The following is a 19058-nucleotide window of genomic DNA, read 5'->3' on the forward strand; positions in this document are numbered from 1 at the left end:
TTGTTTTTTTTTTTTTTAGATGAATCCTGAAAAGTTAATATATTGTGGCCTTGAAAGCAAAAGTGCTTTCAGCTAGAGATTCTGAGCCTACCTGCAGGTGTTATCGAAATTGAGGGGATGTCGGACCAAGGTGTTGTGGCAACGTCCTCGGTCCAAGCTGCTGGGGGGAGATCAGTACAGAATGCCATCGGGGACATCGACTTGTCCAGTCTACCCGCCCCTGAACAAGGCACGGTGAGGTCCCTTTTACATAAATACGAGTCAGTGTTCTCCGCATGTGAGGGTGACATAGGCTGTACAAACCTCATTGTTAATGACATACCTTTACTGGATAACACGCCCGTAAGGCAGCGTTATCGACGTATCCCTATGACTATGAGGCAGTCAAAGCTCATATCCACCAGTTGCTGGAAAACCAGGTTATTAGGGAAAGTAGCAGCTCCTACGCCTCACCGGTTGTCCTGGTGAAAAAGAAAGATGGCAGCATACGTCTTTGTGTGGATTATCGCCAACTTAATGACAAAACAAGAAAAGATGCTTTCCCTTTGCCCCGCATCGAAGAGTCGCTGGATGCCTTGTCGGGTGCCCGCTGGTTCAGTACCATGGATCTAGCCAGTGGGTACAATCAAGTTGCCGTGGCAGAGGCCGACAAGAACAAGACAGCTTTTTGTACGCCCTTCGGTTTGTGTAATGCACCAGGCACTTTCCAACGCTTGATGGAACGAATGTTTGGGGCCCAACATTTTGAGTCATTACTTTTGTATTTGGACGATGTGGTGGTGTTTTCCTCTACCATAGAGGAGCATGTGAAACGCCTGGAGGCAGTACTGAGTCGGCTTCGCCAAGAAGGCCTGAAAGTCAAATTGGAGAAATGCAGCTTCTTTCAGCCCAAAGTGAAGTATCTGGGCCACGTTATTTCAAAGGATGGAGTGTCCACAGACCCAGAGAAAATCAGCGCGGTGGCTAATTGGGCCCCACCCAAACACACATCGGAATTACGTTCCTTTTTGGGTTTCGCTAGTTATTATCGAAGGTTTGTCAATGGCTTCGCTACTCTTGCCGCTCCTCTGCACCGTCTAGTAGCTGAAATGACGGGATCCAAAAAGAAAAAACCATCCAGCCGCCCATTCAATGAGGTTTGGACAGACGAATGCGCGAAAAGCTTCCACGATCTGAGGGCAGGGTTGGTATCAGTGCTAAATTATCCTGACTTCTCCCTGCCCTTCATCCTGGAGGTTGATGCCAGCTACAGTGGTCTGCAAGAACAGGGTGGTAAGGTGAGACCAGTGGCCTACGCTAGCAGAGGATTGAAGCCAACAACGAAACATGACAAATTACAGTTCCATGAAATTGGAGTTCCTGGCGCTCAAGTCGGCCATGACCGAGAAATTCAGGGAGTATCTCCTGGGTCAGAAGTGTGTGGTGTTTTCAGATAATAATCCTTTAAGCTACCTATCCACGGCTAAGTTGGGTGCCCTCGAGCAGCGGTGGGCGGCTCAAATTTCTGACTTTGATTTCACCATTAAGTACAGCCCCGGCCAGGTCAATGGTAACGCAGACGGATTATCCCGGCAGGATCAAACGGATACGTCCGCTGAAGGATGTGGTGCCTTGATACCGGGCAGTGCCATCCCCCAGATGACAGACACCCAGTACACAACCAAACATGGAGGTAACTCAGTCAACCGTGTCACATTCCCTACCCACTCTGTTGCAGATCTGGCTGCGTTACAGGAAGCCGACCCTATCATCAGTTGCTTCCTGGCTTTTTGGGACCGGAAACGGGGCCCGGATCAGCAGGAGAGGCAAACCCTCCACAAACTGGTTTTGGAGATGCTTCGCCAATGGGAGAGGATGACCAAGGAGGAGGGAGTTTTGTATCGCTGTGTATCTAGATCCGATGGCGGGGAAGAAGGACAACAGCTAGTATTACCTGCTAAACTAAAAGAGGAAGTATTGCATCAGTTACATCAGGGCCAAGGACACCAAGGTGTGGAACGAACAACTGACCTGGTGAGACAAAGATGCTACTGGCCAGGTATGATTGATGAAATTAAAGAGTATTGCCAGAACTGTGAACAATGTACATTGGCAAAAGCGGTCCAACCAAAAGTTCGTGCCTCCATGGGCCATTTATTGGCCTCCCGGCCGAATCAGATATTGGCCATTGACTTCACCCTGCTTGAACCTGCTAGAGATGGTAGAGAACATGTTCTGATTATGACTGATGTGTTTTCTAAGTATACACAGTCCATCCCCACCAGAGACCAACGAGCACCTACGGTGGCCCGACTGCTAGTGCATGCGTGGTTCTACCGTGGTTCTACAGGTTCTGGTACGGTGGACGGCTGGCTTGGCAAACATCAGAGGCGACTGCGAACAGCTTACGCCGGGGCAAGATATCGGATGCAGGGGGCTGCACAACGGAGAGAGGAGAGACATGACCGAAATGTTGATGAGGGGCTGGCCGTCAATCAGTTGGTGTATCTGAGGGACCACAGTGCGAGGGGAAGAAACAAGATTCAGGATCACTGGAACCCACGACCCTACAGAATTTTGAAGGCGCCCACAAATGGTGGGTCGGGTATATACTGTGGCCCCCGTCGACAAACCCGACCAAACTAAGCAGGTGCATCGAACAATGATTAGATTGGTTCCCCGAAATGCTCATCATGTTCCAACTCCCCGGGATGAGCAAAGCACGGTGGAAAATACCGAGGAAGAGGAAGAACCTGAAGAGGTTTGGATTTTGAGAGAGAGGCCACTCGCCCCAGAAGGTGCCAACCCAGTGGGAGTGGAGCCTCCTTGCAGTGTTGCTAGAACGGAGGAAGTGCAGTTTGGAGTGACTCCCAACCCACCAGTGCGATCACCAGGCCACCTTGCAGGGGAAGGGACAGGCCAGCCAAACCTCCCTCCAGAAACAGTGTGTCGACGGACAACCCGAGTAACAGCGGGCAAACATTCTAATCTCCATCGCTTGCCAGAGACAACCGTGAGTGGGCGGGGTTTTGCCATAAAATAGCGCGGGCACTTTACTTAGATTGACCCTCACATGTACTGGTACTTGCATGAACCATTTTTAACTTTTCTCGTTGTCATTGTGTGAGTGGGTTTGTAGTGTGTGTGCCGTGTGTGTGTTTGTATTGTTGCATGTTCACAGGTTGCACTGGGTGTTTAAACGTACGGGGAGATTTGCTGCCTTACCCTCGCCGTGGCTAGCGAACTGGGCGAGTATGTAGCTTTTTCTATGAGTACACTTTTATAAATATGTATTGTGCCTTATGCTAATGTATCAATAAATTATTGCTTTGTAAGGTAAAGATGTCTCTGCTCCTTGAATAAAACAAATCTGGAATAATGAGGTGGCGTCATAGGGGTTGAAAACTAGACGACAGGCCGTGTCACATTTGCACTAATCTTGTAATGTTCCATCAAGCATTGGGACCATATATTTTGTTGCCAGGGTCTCTTGATTTAAAAAACAATGATGCCAAGTTGCATTCGGAGCCATCATCATCGCACATGTCCCAGCTGAGGCCCGTTGAACTCAGTGAACTCAAGTCCGCAAAGCTGAAAATGTATTTAATGAACTTGATTGTGCATAACATTTTTTCATGTAAGTCCCCGTCCTACACATGTTTTAGGGAAACGAGTAACACTGCTTCATTAGTTATGTTAGTAGATTTGTCCATTTGTTTTTAATTCGAGCTGTGGTCTGTTCTTTGATGTTCCCCGACATGTCTCCAATTAGCCCTCTTATAGTGTCGTTTAACAGAGGTATAGTTTTCAGTTCATCTGCTGCTGCTTGATCCAACATCTCTGTCAACATGTCCATGGCTGCAGGTAGGATGAGGTCCTCTGCAACTGGGTGAGCATCAACCTAGAACACGCCACCTGTTCAATCACTACCGCCGTGAAAAGATCTGAGAATAGGTTTGTCTCAATTTGTTGGCTGCATCCTTTTAGGACGCATTTGTTGTGACGAGATACGTCATCCGGCTGCATTCTCGACAATACCACACCCTCTAACTGATATCATTTTTCCTGCCCTTATTTTAAAGATAAAATAGTCATAATTTTCTTTAATGTCTTTTTCCAAGGGAATTACCTCCAATCTTTCTCCATGTGACAATAAACATGTGGTAACCATTGGGAGCATGATGACTAAAATATGTCTGTTCAGCGTGTTGTAATAGATGTACAGAGAAGAATTAGGAAATAAAGATGGATCAGAAAAAGAAAAACACATGGAATCAGTGGTTATTTATTCATCTGTTCATCAAATATTTATTTTTGTTATTGAAGCTGTTTTGACCTCTGACTCTGACCTTTTGATCTTTTATTGATTGATCTGAGTGTGGGACCTTTGGGAATCAAATTCAATTCAACAGTGAACCAATTTCTATCATTTCAAACTGGGATGTGCAACTTCTTCTTCTCTCTCAGCCTTCGAGGTTCTCCCTGTCTTCCTGCATGATAGTTTCAATTTGTTTCCCCAAGCTAGAGAAACATGGTCGCTCCTCAAAGTTGTACGCCCAGCACTGCTTCATCAAAACGTACACCTGATGTCATAATAACAGAAACGTTGAATAATCAACAGAGCAAAGATATTTGCTTTGTATGTAGTTCAACTCAACAATGTTGATTTACGAGGAAATTATCATTAGAATAAAGTATTTTTCTATTTGTATAGAGGTATGTGAATGCCGGAAAGTGACATGGGAAACGTACCTCGGGAGGGCAGTTTGGGGGAGGCGGCAACCTCCAGTTGCTCTTCAGAATATTTTCCAAATGCATTGCAACTGATGGACTGTGCACATTGTGTCCAATCTCCTGCATACACAGCTAAAACAGTGACATTGAGGGAACATTTAAAAATGAGGAAAACCTCAATGATGTTGGACTTTAATTAAACAATTCACAATCATTTTAAATGATTGACATATTGTTCATGCATAGATGTACTAACGTTAAACCTCCTTACCCTTTTTGGATTGTAATTTGTGTTGCAGTAGCTGAAAAGCTCGTGAAGAACAACTCCAAAACTCCAGACATCTGACTTGTGGGAAAATCTGGATTCGTTTATGGACTCTGGAGCGTACCTGCATTAGATGAGCAAAGTACTTAGCGTACTTGCATATCAGCAGCCGGTTAACTTGGCTTAGTGTAAGACTGGAAACGGGGAAATTACCTAGCAAAATGTTACCGACACTGAATCAATAAACAGCCCACTTGTCTATAACCCCCAAAACTACAAACACACTGCTTTTACCCTTTGCATTAGATAATATTTGTTTTAAAAAATTAGGAACCCTACCAAAAAATTGGGCTCTCTCCAGGCTGCATGACCCGGTAGTACTCCTTGTCAAAAGGAATAACCTTGGTCAAACCAAAGTCAGCAATTTTTACTAGAGACTCGCTGGCCACGAGGATATTTCGGGCTGCGAGATCTCTGTGCACATAACGGAGGCTCTGCAGGTACTCCATCCCCTGTGTAGATTTAAAACAACAAAACGAAATTAATATTGTCCATCCATCTTCAAACGGCTTATCCTGTACTCAGGGTTGTGGGGGGGCTGGAGTCTATCCCAGCCAACTTTGGGATACACCCTGGATCAGTCGCCAGCCAAACACGGGGCAACACAGAGACAAACAACCATTCACACTCACATCCAGCCAAATATCCCAGAATGCATTTCACCTCAGCAACAGGCAACAACGACAGAGGAATATAAACACAACTTTATGTCGAAGTTTTTAAATACTACGTAATGTAAGTAACGTAATGTAATTTTATGACTGAAGTTAGTTGTTAAAGCAACTTTTGTTGTTAAAGCAAATGTTTGTCAACATTCAGCCTTCGTAACAGTCTGCTCCGTGGATGGAGATGTGAGGTGTAGTTAACGGACCGTCAGACCCTCCAGCATCGGGCGGTCAGCTCATCTCAGTCCGCACAGAGCAGCCTGTTTTCGGCGAGTCTTCTGTGAAACGCTCCGCCGGTTTTCACGTCTCCGTAGCGGTTATACATGAGATTTAACTACTATAACGAGTCTTCATACGTTTTAATGTGGTGTCAGAGACTGATGTTGTTCACCGGTTACGTCTATTTGAGGACAGAGTTTAGGTTCATAACTTTAACAAAATGTAACTTTAACGTCTTGTCTGTATCCGCAGAGTGCAGCTTGTTTATTGTCCATCATTGTGCATTAAAACTAACAATGTTTTAATTAAAGACCTTGAGGAGACCGTCATCGAAACTCTAAACCAACAGGAGAACTTCAGCTTCAAAGAAACTCTGAAGCTCTGAATTATAATAATAATGAATACAAAAATTCCACATATGAATTATTGTATACTGTAGTTCTCTGTAAGATCTTTGATGTGTGGTCAGCAGCTTGCTGTACGAGGACCACTACACTGATTATCAGCCTCTTAATGTTTGAGTAACAAGACAAACGGTATGTGTGTGCGCATTCAAATATAGTATAATAGTTTATTTTTTGTTACTGTATCCAACCTCCTCCTCCTAAAATGATAAAGCTAATTATTTTATGACTGATTATATATATATATATATATATATATATATGGTGCTCAATATTATATATACCATTTCTAATTTTAAATGAAAATGAGACAAAAGCTTGTTAATAGTAAAATATTTAAGTCAAAAACTAAATTATTAGCAAGACCAGCTGACGTGGTGACGTCATCAAGTCAGCTGCTGTTCCAATTGCGGAAATGACCGTTCTCCATTCTCCCGAACCTGCGAGTCAGGACTCCCGAGTCTGTCTCCCGAGTCTATTCTCGCGGGAACGCAAGTCCGTTCTCGCCGTCTCAGGTATTGAGAAAGGGCCAGTGCTAAGCACCACACCACCGTGCCACCCTGAAATTTATGTTGTTACTTTTTTAATGCTGAGCAACCTTTTGCTTCATCCAAGCATCAACATATTTGTTTGAGTGCAGGATTCTCCTGTTGGAAGTTGGTTCTGGCTCGGTGTTTTACCAAAATGAACCCAAAATTGGTGACGCTCGGGTTGTTATGTTTGGAAAGCATGAAAGGTTTTTCTGATTCCTACGGTGGCCGAGATGGTTCAGACAAATACAAAAGCCACAACACACCCGCAAATGCCACAACACAACACGAACGCGACAACACAAAATACAAAAGCCACAACACAATCGCAAATGCCACAACACAACCGAACGCCGCAACACAACACGAAAGCGAAAACGGAAGTAGCTAAGTAACTGTCCACGGGAGCGAGCGTATTTTGGAGGAATGCGCACAGGAACGAGCGTATATTTGACGAACGGAGCTGGAGGATGCCAGATTGTTTAAGTAAGTGAAACGTAATTCCTTGCGGCTACAGTTAGAATTTAACTAACGTTAGCTAAAAGATGCGTGGCGCCATTTAGCTAACGTTAGTTTGTTAGTTAAATAGCCGCAAGGAATCATGTTTCACTTACTTCTCAAACGACCTGGCATCCTCCAGCTCCGTTGTTACCTGCCTACTGGTTTTTGAACCTACTGGTTTGGCTACGCGTTAAGATGTTATTAAGAGAGTAATCCTACTTGGGCAATGTGCTAGAATACCTGACAGAACTATGTATTTCACGCTACGCCACCAAAAACCAGTTGTCTTGGCTCACCATGAACCAAAAGATGTTCTTGCCACTGACGATTTGCAATTTTATGATAAGTAGTGAAATCAGCAGCGGTACTTGACAGCTCGGTTGGCCGACCGCGTAGCGCCGCCGTCTTATAAAGTTTTGCTATTTTGCTCGACTGCATGGATTCGAATCCAGGTTGTGGCGATCTTTTAATAAACGTATGTTCTTTTATTTATTTCTTTATACGTGGCAGTGATGTAGTGCTCACTTATACAATCATAATCGCTGCATTGGATATGGGATGCATTTTGAACATTTTCAGCAATATGTTTCCGAATGTGTGACGGATCAGGTGACCGAGGCAGACAACATCTGCCGCTGTCGGGGCAAAACAAACACGCACGCGTAGCCATACCAGTAGGCACGTAACACCGTTGGTCAAAAATACGCTCGCTCCCGTGGGCAGTTTCTTAGCTACTTCCGTTTTCGCTTTCGTGTTGTGTTGCGGCATTTGCGATTGTGTTGTGGCTTTTGTATTTTGTGTTGTGGCGTTCGTGTTGTGCTGTGGCATTTGCGGGTGTGTTGTGGCTTTTGTATTTTGTGTTGTGGCGTTCGTGTTGTGCTGTGGCATTTGCGGGTGTGTTGTGGCTTTTGTATTTTGTGTTGTGGCGTTCGTGTTGTGTTGTGGCATTTGCGATTGTGTTGTGGCTTTTGTATTTTGTGTTGTGGCGTTCGTGTTGTGTTGTGGCATTTGCGGGTGTGTTGTGGCTTTTGTATTTGTCTGAACCTTCTCGGCCACCATAGATTCCTTTGCAGAACCTTTTAAAAGAACCAGCAAAGCAATTTTCTGTTCTTTCCGAATAACACTTGCTTTTGCTGATTGAGACATCCACATTTTCTTGCAATAGCAACATCAGTTTGTACACAGTACCAGTGAAAGGTTTGCACAGACTTTATCATTGAATTAACTAGTCATAGTGTCATAACATGTCATAGTACTTGAATAATCAATATAGAAGATGACAGATTTTTTTTAGCTAATTATTATTCACAATCAATTGAAATGTAGCTTACTTTTACATTTTGTGACGACAGCCATTTGCAGGGGTTAGATACCTGACTCTCACCTTGCAGATCTGCGACGCGAAAAGCAGCATCCGCCTGGCGTTGACCTGTCGGTAATTATCCAAGTAGCCAATAAGGCTGCCATAAGGGAGGTACTCCATCACCAAACTCATACTGAGGCGACCTGTGAGAAGGCCAACATTAAACGCTTAAATCATTCACCAGAGTAAAACGTTCCAAAATCAGAGAGACAGAGAGTTTAGTAAATCAACAAGTTTATTAATAATATCTAATATCTATATAAAATCTAATATAATATTACATTATATTATATTTTAATTTATATGAATTATAGGATTTTACAATATTCATACATGTGTAGCTTGGGTGGCTAATTTCTAAAAGCATTTCTAATTGGACTTTTATAAGTGGAGTAGCCATATCAATTACCATTGCTAACTTACTGGCCATGTATTACATTGTATGTCATGTCCAGTAAAAAAACACTAGTTGATGGATAGCAAGTACTATTCACACATTTTTAAGGGGTTTCTAGTCTATTCTCGAGGCACACATCTGCTGGGTATGTGTTTTCTTATATGTTGAATCAAAAAGGCACAATTAACCGATTCTATATGGATAGAGATTGTCCAATGTTAGGCGAAATTAAATTTCATATTCAAACCTAAGCCGTCTAACCAGGATTTTTTTTCCCTTCTACTATTTTAATACATAGTGTGCAGTGAGTGTTTTTATTACCTGTGCTGTAGCAGACTCCCTTATATTTGACAATGTAGTCGCACTGAAAAATGCTGAGAGTGTTGACCTCCTTCTTGAAGTCCTCCAGGGTCGACTTCTTATTGGGCTGCAGCTTTTTCACAGCAACCAGCTCACCCGTGTTATCCCCCAGTGGGTCATAACGGCAAAGTTCAACACTGCCAAAGTTCCCCTGAAAAAGGTTTTGAGTGAATTAGTTTGCGCTGACATCTAACTGTAAGCCAAGAAATCTCTGTCCGTCTGTCACCTTTTGTCCCCGGCATATCTTGAGAGCTGTTCATTCAATCTATGTCACACTTGGGTGGACTGTGTAGTAGTGTGACTGGGGCTTCGGGGGTGTGTGGAGACAAACACGTCTTCCACAGCACAACTTTACAGGCTACAGCTAATTGACTGAAGTGCATTGCATGTCAGTGATGTATTTTGAAGGTAAAATAGAGCTTGCTGTCCAAAGAGATAGCCCCTCCAATAAACTCTCAACATAAATTGAGGCATGACTAAATCTCTTAGAATATATAATGGGCCATGAATGTTACATAAATACAGACAGTGACCTGGCCCAGCATCATGTAAGAGCACTGATTGGCCCAAAGGGGTCTTGGGTGTGAATATTATGATCTTCCTGTAGTGCTGCTGACTTACTTTACCCAGAGAGGAGATGAATCGAAGGTGTCTCTCCTCAAACAATGTCTGCTCAGGTTGAGCAGGGATTGAGGTTCTCCGCACAGAGCTCCTTGCGATTGGCTCAGTGGCGTGAAGTATTACATAGTCTGCCATGAAAAAAAAAACACATCATCAACAGTTTGGTTTTTCTTGTACTTGAATAGTACATAAGAAATAGTAGTATATTCCCTCAAAATCCATTTTCAAAGGATAACGGGAAACTAAGAAGTTTAATTTGTGTCAATGTATAAATTCTGTATTTTATTATTTGCATGATTACCTGAAGTGATGAGACTGTTTAGCTGTCGGATGATACAGCGACAGGAAGGTCTGAAGTCGGCCTGGTAGTCCATACACTGACTCACAAGATCGGCTAGCTCTGTCCACTGAGAGGGGGGCAGCTGCTGGGAGCTCTTATAAAACTGCTGCTTCTACAGAAAACACATCAGTAGCTCACATCATTCACTGGTGTAATCTGCATGTTTTCTATTGAGTACTTTCCCACAGGTTTAACTCAAAGACTTCATACCTTCAACACATTTTTTTTTGTCTGAACTAGTACTATTCGCTTTGACAATCTGTCTCTTACCCTACCAGTTTGTTTGCCAATTAGGAAAGAAGTGGGAGTACCTTTTCTAATTCCCATCCCAGCAGCGGAGTGTTCCCATTGTTGAAGATTTCCCACACTGTGGCACCAAAGCTCCACTTATCACAATCCAAAGTCAGGTTTTCCGGGCTGTCCAGCAGCTCAGGGGCCACCCAGGGGATTCTGTCTAGGATTACTAAACACCAACGCACACATGGATATTCACACACATTATTGCATCATGAATAAGTTGTGTTTCTCATTTGAAGGTTAATGAATCTATATGTACAACATCATTCATCTCTTTTCTCTTCTTAATCTTGCATACAGTTTTCTCACTAGAAATGAACATGATTATGTCAGACATGGGAGTAGGGGAATTGTTAAATGGTCCTTGTTTTACCCTCCTTGCCCAGCATGGCAACGCTAATCCCGGGGTCGCTCAACTTGATGAAAGGAGAAATGCCCTGCGATGGGTCATCTTCTCTGGCCAGCAGCAGGTTTTTGGCACAAATATTTCCATGAACGATGTTCTTTTCCTCCTGCAAGAAAGCCATTCATGTTGATATAGGCTCACTTACATATATAACTGCATTGTGATCAGCCTAAACCCGAGAGTTGATCTTACCAGAAAAAGGAGGGCGGAGGCCAGCTGTTTAGCTACGTCAAGTTTCCAACTCACTGACACAGATCTCCTTCTCTTCAAGTAGAGGTCAAGGGCGCCGTACTCTACAAACTCTTGCACCATGATGTCTGCAAGGCACAGTGAGATGTGTTTCTACAGCTGTACTGCAAACTAAACACAAGGTCAGACACAGGGTGCGAATCGAGGAACAAGGCCTGCAAACATTTCTAACTGGACCAAAGTTAACATAATACAATCCGATTTCCCTTTCACCTTGCACCTACATTTACATTATTCATTGGGGGGGATCCAAATGAATACCCTTCCCCATAATTCTTTTTTTGGTAAGTGCATTGCCTATAATCCTATATCTATACATGAAAATTTGCACATTATAGAACATTTCAAGGACTACATTGACCATTTGAATTCACATCTAAAGGAATAAAAGGAGAACATATATTTTACATATTTTCTGCTGTATATTAAGGAGTCATATTGGTATTTTCTCAATATTGGGGGGGGGGGGACCCCCCCAAAGAATGCGTGGTTCAGCCCTTGTTCATGGAACACTAACATGTCTAGAAAACATAAATAACATTAGCTTCTTAAAGCTGACAGGAAAACAGCAAATCAACTATAGATTGATCAACTATAAATGTTGGCCAACCCTTCACGTTGGTTTTAACTTACTTTGGACTCCATGCACACTAACACCATAGACAAGTAGGAGGTGACTGTGGGAAATTTGACTCATCACGCTGGCAGCTTCAAAGAATGACTGGGAGAGCAAAAAAAAAAAAAAGTCAGAATGAGTTTGTTTTATCCATGTGTAATTGAATTACATTTTTTATAATGACGTATTTGAATCCGAAGAAACCCACTTCCCAGCGGTGTTTATGAATGACGTCGAGTTCTTTCAGGAAAACAGGCGTCACATATTTCTCCCCATCGCGGATGTCGGTTTTATACCCTTTGAAATTTCGGGTGAAGGATCCCTGTCCGAGGTTTTCGCCCTAAAAGACAGCATCAAGCTTGGAAATACTGCGGTATAACTGTTAAAGTTACCTTGAGGAGAATTAATTAAAACTAATGTTGATATTCATAATACTTTAAAAATAGGCCTGTTTTAGTCAGTCATGCATACAAACTCACAAATTCCAGGTCTTTATATTTGATCATGTGAAACTCAATGTGACTCAATTTGTTCCCTTGAGGTGTTGGAGACCCTTGAGCTTCTACAGAGCTTCTGTTGCGAATGATGATCAAATTAGTGATATCTGTTGGATTGGCAGAAAACATGTCCATTGTTATATAGCGTCTGATGGTCGGAAATCTGAAGGCACATATAGTTATATCTAAGCAAGCAAAACATGGATGTGTTAAAAATGTGTTAAATTGATTTCAATATTATTTGTGTTTAGTTTTGGTGTTTTACATTAGACTTTAGATATTAGACCAGACAATTTTAAAAAAACGAGCATGTGCTCTGTGTGTGTGTGTGTGTGTGTATAGAGAATTGTATTTGGTAATTTCATCATATCTTGAAGAACCCACCTTTGTGTTGGGGTGGACAGCAGCGGAGCAACTTCACAGGCACTTCCGCCAGTAGAAGCTTGTGCTGTTGGTAATAGTTGGTGAGCTCTTTCAAGCTGGAAAATGAGTTCTGGACTCCTGGAAGATTGTAGCGCTCATTCTTAATAATGAGGCAGTCTTTATAGTCAAGTCCAAGTGGAGTCTGCAGAAATGTAAATGTTTTGTCAAACCTTTTTCATAGAGATATTGTTTAATTAAACATACAGACCGATGTCTTCCTGAAACAGCACAAAGCTTTTTGTTACTGAATAGTTAATAATATTTATATTTATACTTAATATAAGCACAGACAACTAATAAATTACCTCTTAGTAAACTAAATAAGTCTTTGTCTATAGCTTGCTTTAACAAGGACCTTTACCTGAACACAAACAGTGAGGAAGAAGTTGTCGTAGTTCCTGGGACTTTGTCGCAGAAGAAACGTACCACCTTTAAATCCTGACTTTTTCAACTTGTTGACTGCAAACTCTGACCTGATGAAATAAGATATAAGATAAATATCTCAAACAACTGGGTGCGAATGGTGGTATTTTATTCAAAATGTATTAAAAGAACTGACGTGATTGGACCGTGACAATGGTTTTTGATCCCCTCCAGAACACTTGGAGGAGCAATGTTTTGACAGAAGTAGTGATTGGAGTCTGTGCTCAGTCTGAAGTAGCCATCAACAAGAGACACAAATGAAAGTGCTTCTTTGAAACTCTGGAAGTTTGCTTCCTGTTGGGGAATATAAAGAATAAGTCAATGTCAATGCTCTTAACCTTTTGTGGCAAATGAAATCAGTAGAAAATCAAACAGTTAACATTATAATAATTGGGGTAAGTGTTGAGTGCAAAATATGTCCTTTACCAAACATCTGTCATCTTTACGAGTTATCGTCACCACTCTGCTGTCTTGAGGAACTTGCTCATGGCATACCCTCTTTATTCCAATGTCGATGATTTCTTTGAAATCAGAGAAGGTGTGCCACTCCAGAAAAACAAATACATTTATTTTGTTGGAGAGGGTTGGGTTACATTTTGCAGAAAGACATTATATCACAAAATAGTACAATGCTGACTGTGGTGAAAATATGTGGATAAAGCTCTTGTAAGAAATCAAAAGTATCTTAAACCTGTTTCTGATTAAGTATTTATTTCTAACTAGAATATAGAAAAAGGAGTAGAAAGATCTGGCAAAGTCACTAAGTTAATGAGAGAGGACACAGAGTTCAGGGAGGTCACTAAGTGAATGAAAGACACAGAGTTCAGGGAGAGGTCACTAAGTTAATGAGGGACACAGAGTTCAAGGAGGTCATTAAGTTAATGAGAGACACACAGTTCAAGGAGAGGTCACTAAGTTAACAAGAGACTGATAGTTTGCATGAGATTAATAAATTTTTCCCCAACACTGACAATGAAAACAAAAAGACCAAACCATGGGTTTGACAGATTAAAGCAGTATTGACCCGGTTTGCTGCAGGTGCAACAGATTCCAGGAGAAAATAATTAATCAGAAGGATGCATGGTCAGGCAGATTGACGTGTTTAAATTAATGGAACATGCATTCTATCTGTTGGAATGAAAGAGTAAGGCTTTATTTATACTCCCGTGGCACAGTTGCATGAGCCGTCTCAGATGACATGTGAGCTACAAGCACAATCAAACAGTTAAATTGCATTGTTAAAAAGCTGCAACGAGCGCTGACATCACCATGGCGAGTAGTAACAAGGCTAAACTGCCTAAATACCTCCTTATTACCCAATCTCACATTTAATTTGTTCTTACCAGTTCAGGATGAAGACTTCCACTGGTTTCAATTCCTCTTTCCCAAGTGACCTTTATGAATGAGAAAGTTGACTGGGATTGGGAGGAAGAAGGATTCACTTGGAAGGTTTCACTTCCCAGAGAGGGTACGATGCCAGCCAGTTCGATCAGGTACTTCAGCTTCAAGCTGCACTCATCTATCGAGCAGTTGCCAAGCTTCTTCAAGAAACGCTTGAGGGTATTTCGGATTCGATAACGATCCAGGCGGTTTCGTCTCTGGATGTCTTGACGATGTGACATGGGAAGGCACGATTTGTAGCTAGAAGATGGAGAGAATCGCATTGTAATCATTGCAATCTACAACCAATGTAACAATGTAACAAATAATTGAAAAAAATAGATATGTGTAAAGGTTCCATTTCTAAAGGAGAAAAATAATATTATATTAAGTGCTTGGTTGTTTTAAACTTAATATTTTAGAGCTTGGTTGTGTCAAAACAAAATATTTTTCCAATTGTCAATACCTGACAGTCTTGCAGAGCTCCCTTACACTCTGATGGCGCTCTTTAGCCATTCTCCACAAGTCCAACACTGCAAGGCCAAGGCATTCCTCTTGAGCACTCAAAGGTGGACACACTCCAGCCTCACAAGCAATAAAGTCACTTCGCAACTATGGACCAAAAAGAAACCTTTAATAAATATATACAGCCATCATATCCTGTTTGAATTGTCCATATTCAAAACAACAAATGCATTTTCATGGAACATATAGAAGTATGTTTTTGTACTTTTACTATTAGCAAGCATTTAAACAGAATGCCTTGAATATTATCCCAGCATCTCACATTTAACAGGGAAATTTATCTCAGTAACTTTGGGATGAATGTAAATTAGCTAAAAAATAACATTGTACAGATATAGATATAAATTTAACAAGAAAGAAAATACCCTGTAATTAAATATCTCAACGAGTCAATAAATAAAAGGTTGTTTTATACTTAACCTGAGAAAAGAGATAATCAATGACACTGCAGTCAAACACTGGACTGATTCTGTCTCTGGTCAAACTGTAGCGGTACGATGTTCCTGGTCCTTGTCCAAACCAGTTTCCAAAGTAAAACCTGTTCACCAAAAATGAGTCCATTGTACAAAATAACATTACATTGCTCCCAATTGACCATATATACCATAGGTAATTACTCAATATATAGATGCCATATAAATAGTCTGCTATACAAACACACTTTCTAACTCACATTTACGTTAATGTGTATCATTTTTTTGTTATTTGTAATTTACTTATTTTTCATACATTTGACTGTTTGTAAGTGAATGATCATGAATCTGCAGTTCAGTGCACTTTTTACCTACCTGACTCTAAAGTGAACTTGTACGTCTTCTTCTGTGTTGAACATGTGCGACGGAGGATACCAAAATGACAGATCAGCAGATGCCAAACCAAAAACAGTTTGGTATACTGGTAAGATTCCTGGTGAAAGAGATTACAACTATTTTCATATGCTTGATGCTTTAAGTCACACCCATGTTTTGTTAGTAAAGTCTTACCACATTTTTTGCCTGCTTGGATGCAGACATTTTCAGCAGAGATTTGGCCAGATGAAATGTGTATTGTTGTTTCATCCTTTGTGGAGTGTAGGAAGTAGAGATGTACTTGTAAACTGGCACCATTGGTAGACCGTGACCTCTGGCTGCCACCCCGATCTCTGATCACCAGAGGGGCAGATTCCTCCTCACTGAGGTCCATGGGTAATTCTGAGGACCAAAACAGAGTTGTCTTATCACTGTGGATCTATGAAAATACTTGTCAGAGATTGTTGGAAAAAAGACATAAACCTCCAAAGTAATGTACGTTGGTTAATTGTTTTTTTTTTATAGAGCAGATTTAAAAGTCAATGAAAAGATATTCATCTTTATTTATTAGTTTGTTGAAGTTGCATCATCTCAGCCCACAAGAAGAAATACTGCTATCAAACGGAAATCAAGAGGAAAATGTAAATGTAACAGCAGTGAGTGCTGTGAGTGCACTGTGGACTTATATTAATCATATATCCCCATCTGCAACCTAAAAAGCATCACAACTAATCATGCTAAAGAAACGCCATGTTTGCAGCATTTCTACTTTTCCCAATTCAACTCTGAAGTTTTAAATCTCTTTTTTTCGTCTGCACCAGGGCAGTCCGGCAGTCTGTCGTGTATGTGTCTGTGTGTCTGTGAGTGTGCGCCTCTCTGTCTCCACAGTCATTCTCTCAGTCTGCTGCAGCATACTGCATTCCATTTCGGGTACCCAGTTATCTCTGCATGCTCGATGACCTCCTATTATTACGATGACTGCCATTGACCAACCGGTAGCACCTCACTAACTACCCTCGACCAACCCACACGACACAAAATGAGACATGGCGAGTGTCTGCCTTCTCCCCAGAAAACAAACAGCTAGACCTGACCCAGAGGCTCAGTTGAGAGTAATGCTATAGCTTTATAGCGATTAGAGTGATTTAGAGTGATTCATGTAATCCTCATTCAGCCATAATAGGTTTGCTGAACTGATACAAATTCACATAGTTGTTGTTATTTTAATTGCATGGTTTTTGACATAGGAAAATGTGAGTCATGTTCCCCAAACACAATTTACGAGCAACTCTGAACAACAACTGAAAAAATTGTATCACAAAAGACTTTTATTGGATGTATTAAAATGTTCATGGTAGAATTCCCATGCCTTAAAATTATGTTTTGAAATGTCATGATTCAGATTTAGGGGGGGTTCCCGTTATATTACAAGATGTTCTTTGGTAGCAGAATCAGGAAGCAGTGAACTATATAATACGCTTTCCCCTTTTCATAGTTGGCTTTAAATTACTTTAGTTTGATAACAATACAAATGTGACTACTTTCATTTAGCCAATCATCAACACAAAGTTTACATTTACTATCAAAACACTCTATTTAATATTTGTGTAACAACAGGTAGCCGTTGAATAAAAGGAACAAGATCATTCTCCACAGGGTATTGTGGTTCTTGATGATATAAGTAAACGAAACTGACCTTTTACATTTGAACAGCAAACGTCCTCCTGTCGATCATTTCGTTGTGTGAGATCTTCTTAGAATTCTGCTGTGCGTGTGTGCGTGGGTGCATCTGACAGGAAGTTCAGAAGGATTTCCTGATTAACATAAGCACATGCGACACCAACAAGTTTCTTGTGATCTCAGCCAAGCCATTTTCAGTGTTTCAAAACACTTCCCTTTTCTAAATAATTGTATTCAAACATCAATGTTGACATTGTTTCATACATCAAGTGACAATGCTACATATTTGTTTGGACGGAGAAAGATAAAGAAAACTGCCACCTGGAGTCATTCCTTCAAATTCTAGGTACAGCATGCTTCTGCCTCACTACTGGGGACGTTACCTGACTGATGATCTGATACATTCAAGGACCGCTACCAAAAGGGCCGAGTTTTATCTATAGTTAACCTAAAGCAAATTTAGTCCAGCACAGATGTTGACTTTACAGGAAAAGAGAACCAGCTGACAACTGCGGTTTGGCTGTTCAGTCTGCGAGGGGTTATCAGTTTCCTGCTCTAGCTGTTAGAAAACCACCTGATTTAAACGGCAAGCAATGTTTGTATTACATGTTCCTTTAATCCAGTGGTTTCCAAACTTTTGCTGTTGAGCAACCCTTTGATGATAAACATTGAAGGACCCTTGCCCAATGAAAAGGGGTCATACTTTCTTTTGAAGTAATTGCATTATAAGATAAAAACTCTACAACAATTGTGTTTTTCGTTTTTACCCCACTTTTCTACTTCAGGTTTTCATTTCATTTTTTTCAGCATCATATTTTTTTACTTTTTATTCTGATTATGTTCACATGATCAGGGTGCTTGGTTTCTAAGTGTCTTCTCATTTAACTAGCTTTATACTGTCTGCCGCCAGTATTTTAAGACACACAGCACCCTTTGGTCTCTCTTCTTGGCCGACAGCTTGTAAAGCCCAAGGACAGATATGCCTTGTAATATTTTTGTACTTTTACCTGAGCTTTACACAAGTCACAAATCTGCCCCTCCTGGCACATCACAACCTTATATATCTTTTTATTTTTCTGTGTCTTTCTCTCTCTCCACCCGTCACATGAGCTGCTCAGGTGGCGCAGTTGAAACACAGTTCATGTCACATTGGTTCTGTATGGTTTATCGTTCTTTAAATTGTATTTCTCAGCCGCAACCATATGAAATAGTGCGCTATTTACAACTTGTTTGCAATTGTATTTGTTCAAATGTGCCTGTGTGTGTAGGTTTATTATGCACCCAAAGAATCCATCAACTAAATCCCAGCTCGGGAGAAGGTTCAACAGGCCTCTTG

At 41.3% G+C, this 19058-nt stretch overlaps 1 protein-coding gene across 1 annotated transcript; it reads right to left on the reverse strand.

Moving 5' to 3' along the window:
* Window positions 1-4265: 4265 nt before the first annotated feature.
* On the reverse strand, window positions 4266-17816 carry jak3 (Janus kinase 3 (a protein tyrosine kinase, leukocyte)). The gene is made up of 24 exons (XM_037470396.2): window positions 17739-17816; window positions 16238-16444; window positions 16043-16160; window positions 15675-15792; window positions 15196-15341; window positions 14693-14990; window positions 13776-13895; window positions 13486-13643; window positions 13288-13399; window positions 12888-13068; window positions 12486-12610; window positions 12215-12346; window positions 12024-12111; window positions 11334-11458; window positions 11109-11247; window positions 10750-10901; window positions 10400-10550; window positions 10099-10226; window positions 9439-9628; window positions 8742-8863; window positions 5318-5490; window positions 4985-5102; window positions 4732-4845; window positions 4266-4562 (listed from the first exon to the last, which is right to left on the reverse strand). Exons 2-24 carry the CDS (start codon window positions 16434-16436, stop codon window positions 4443-4445), a joined length of 3327 nt encoding a protein of 1108 aa, XP_037326293.2. The 5' UTR covers window positions 16437-16444; window positions 17739-17816; the 3' UTR covers window positions 4266-4442.
* Between the last annotated feature and the right edge of the window lie 1242 nt (window positions 17817-19058).

This window comes from Pungitius pungitius, chromosome 7 (genome assembly GCF_949316345.1).
Source record: "Pungitius pungitius chromosome 7, fPunPun2.1, whole genome shotgun sequence".
In the NCBI taxonomy this organism is placed as follows: Eukaryota; Metazoa; Chordata; class Actinopteri; order Perciformes; family Gasterosteidae; genus Pungitius; species Pungitius pungitius.

Bases quoted from the DNA above. Each gene is read 5' to 3' on its own strand.
- jak3 (XM_037470396.2), bottom strand. From the start codon at position 16,436: ATGGACCTCAGTGAGGAGGAATCTGCCCCTCTGGTGATCAGAGATCGG. The intron at 13,896-14,692 runs GTAAGAACAAAT...GTTTTTCTGGAG, and splicing joins GAAGTCTTCATCCTGAACTG to TGGCACACCTTCTCTGATTT. The intron at 8,864-9,438 runs GTAATAAAAACA...GCCTTCTCACAG, and splicing joins GGGAGTCTGCTACAGCACAG to GTCGCCTCAGTATGAGTTTG.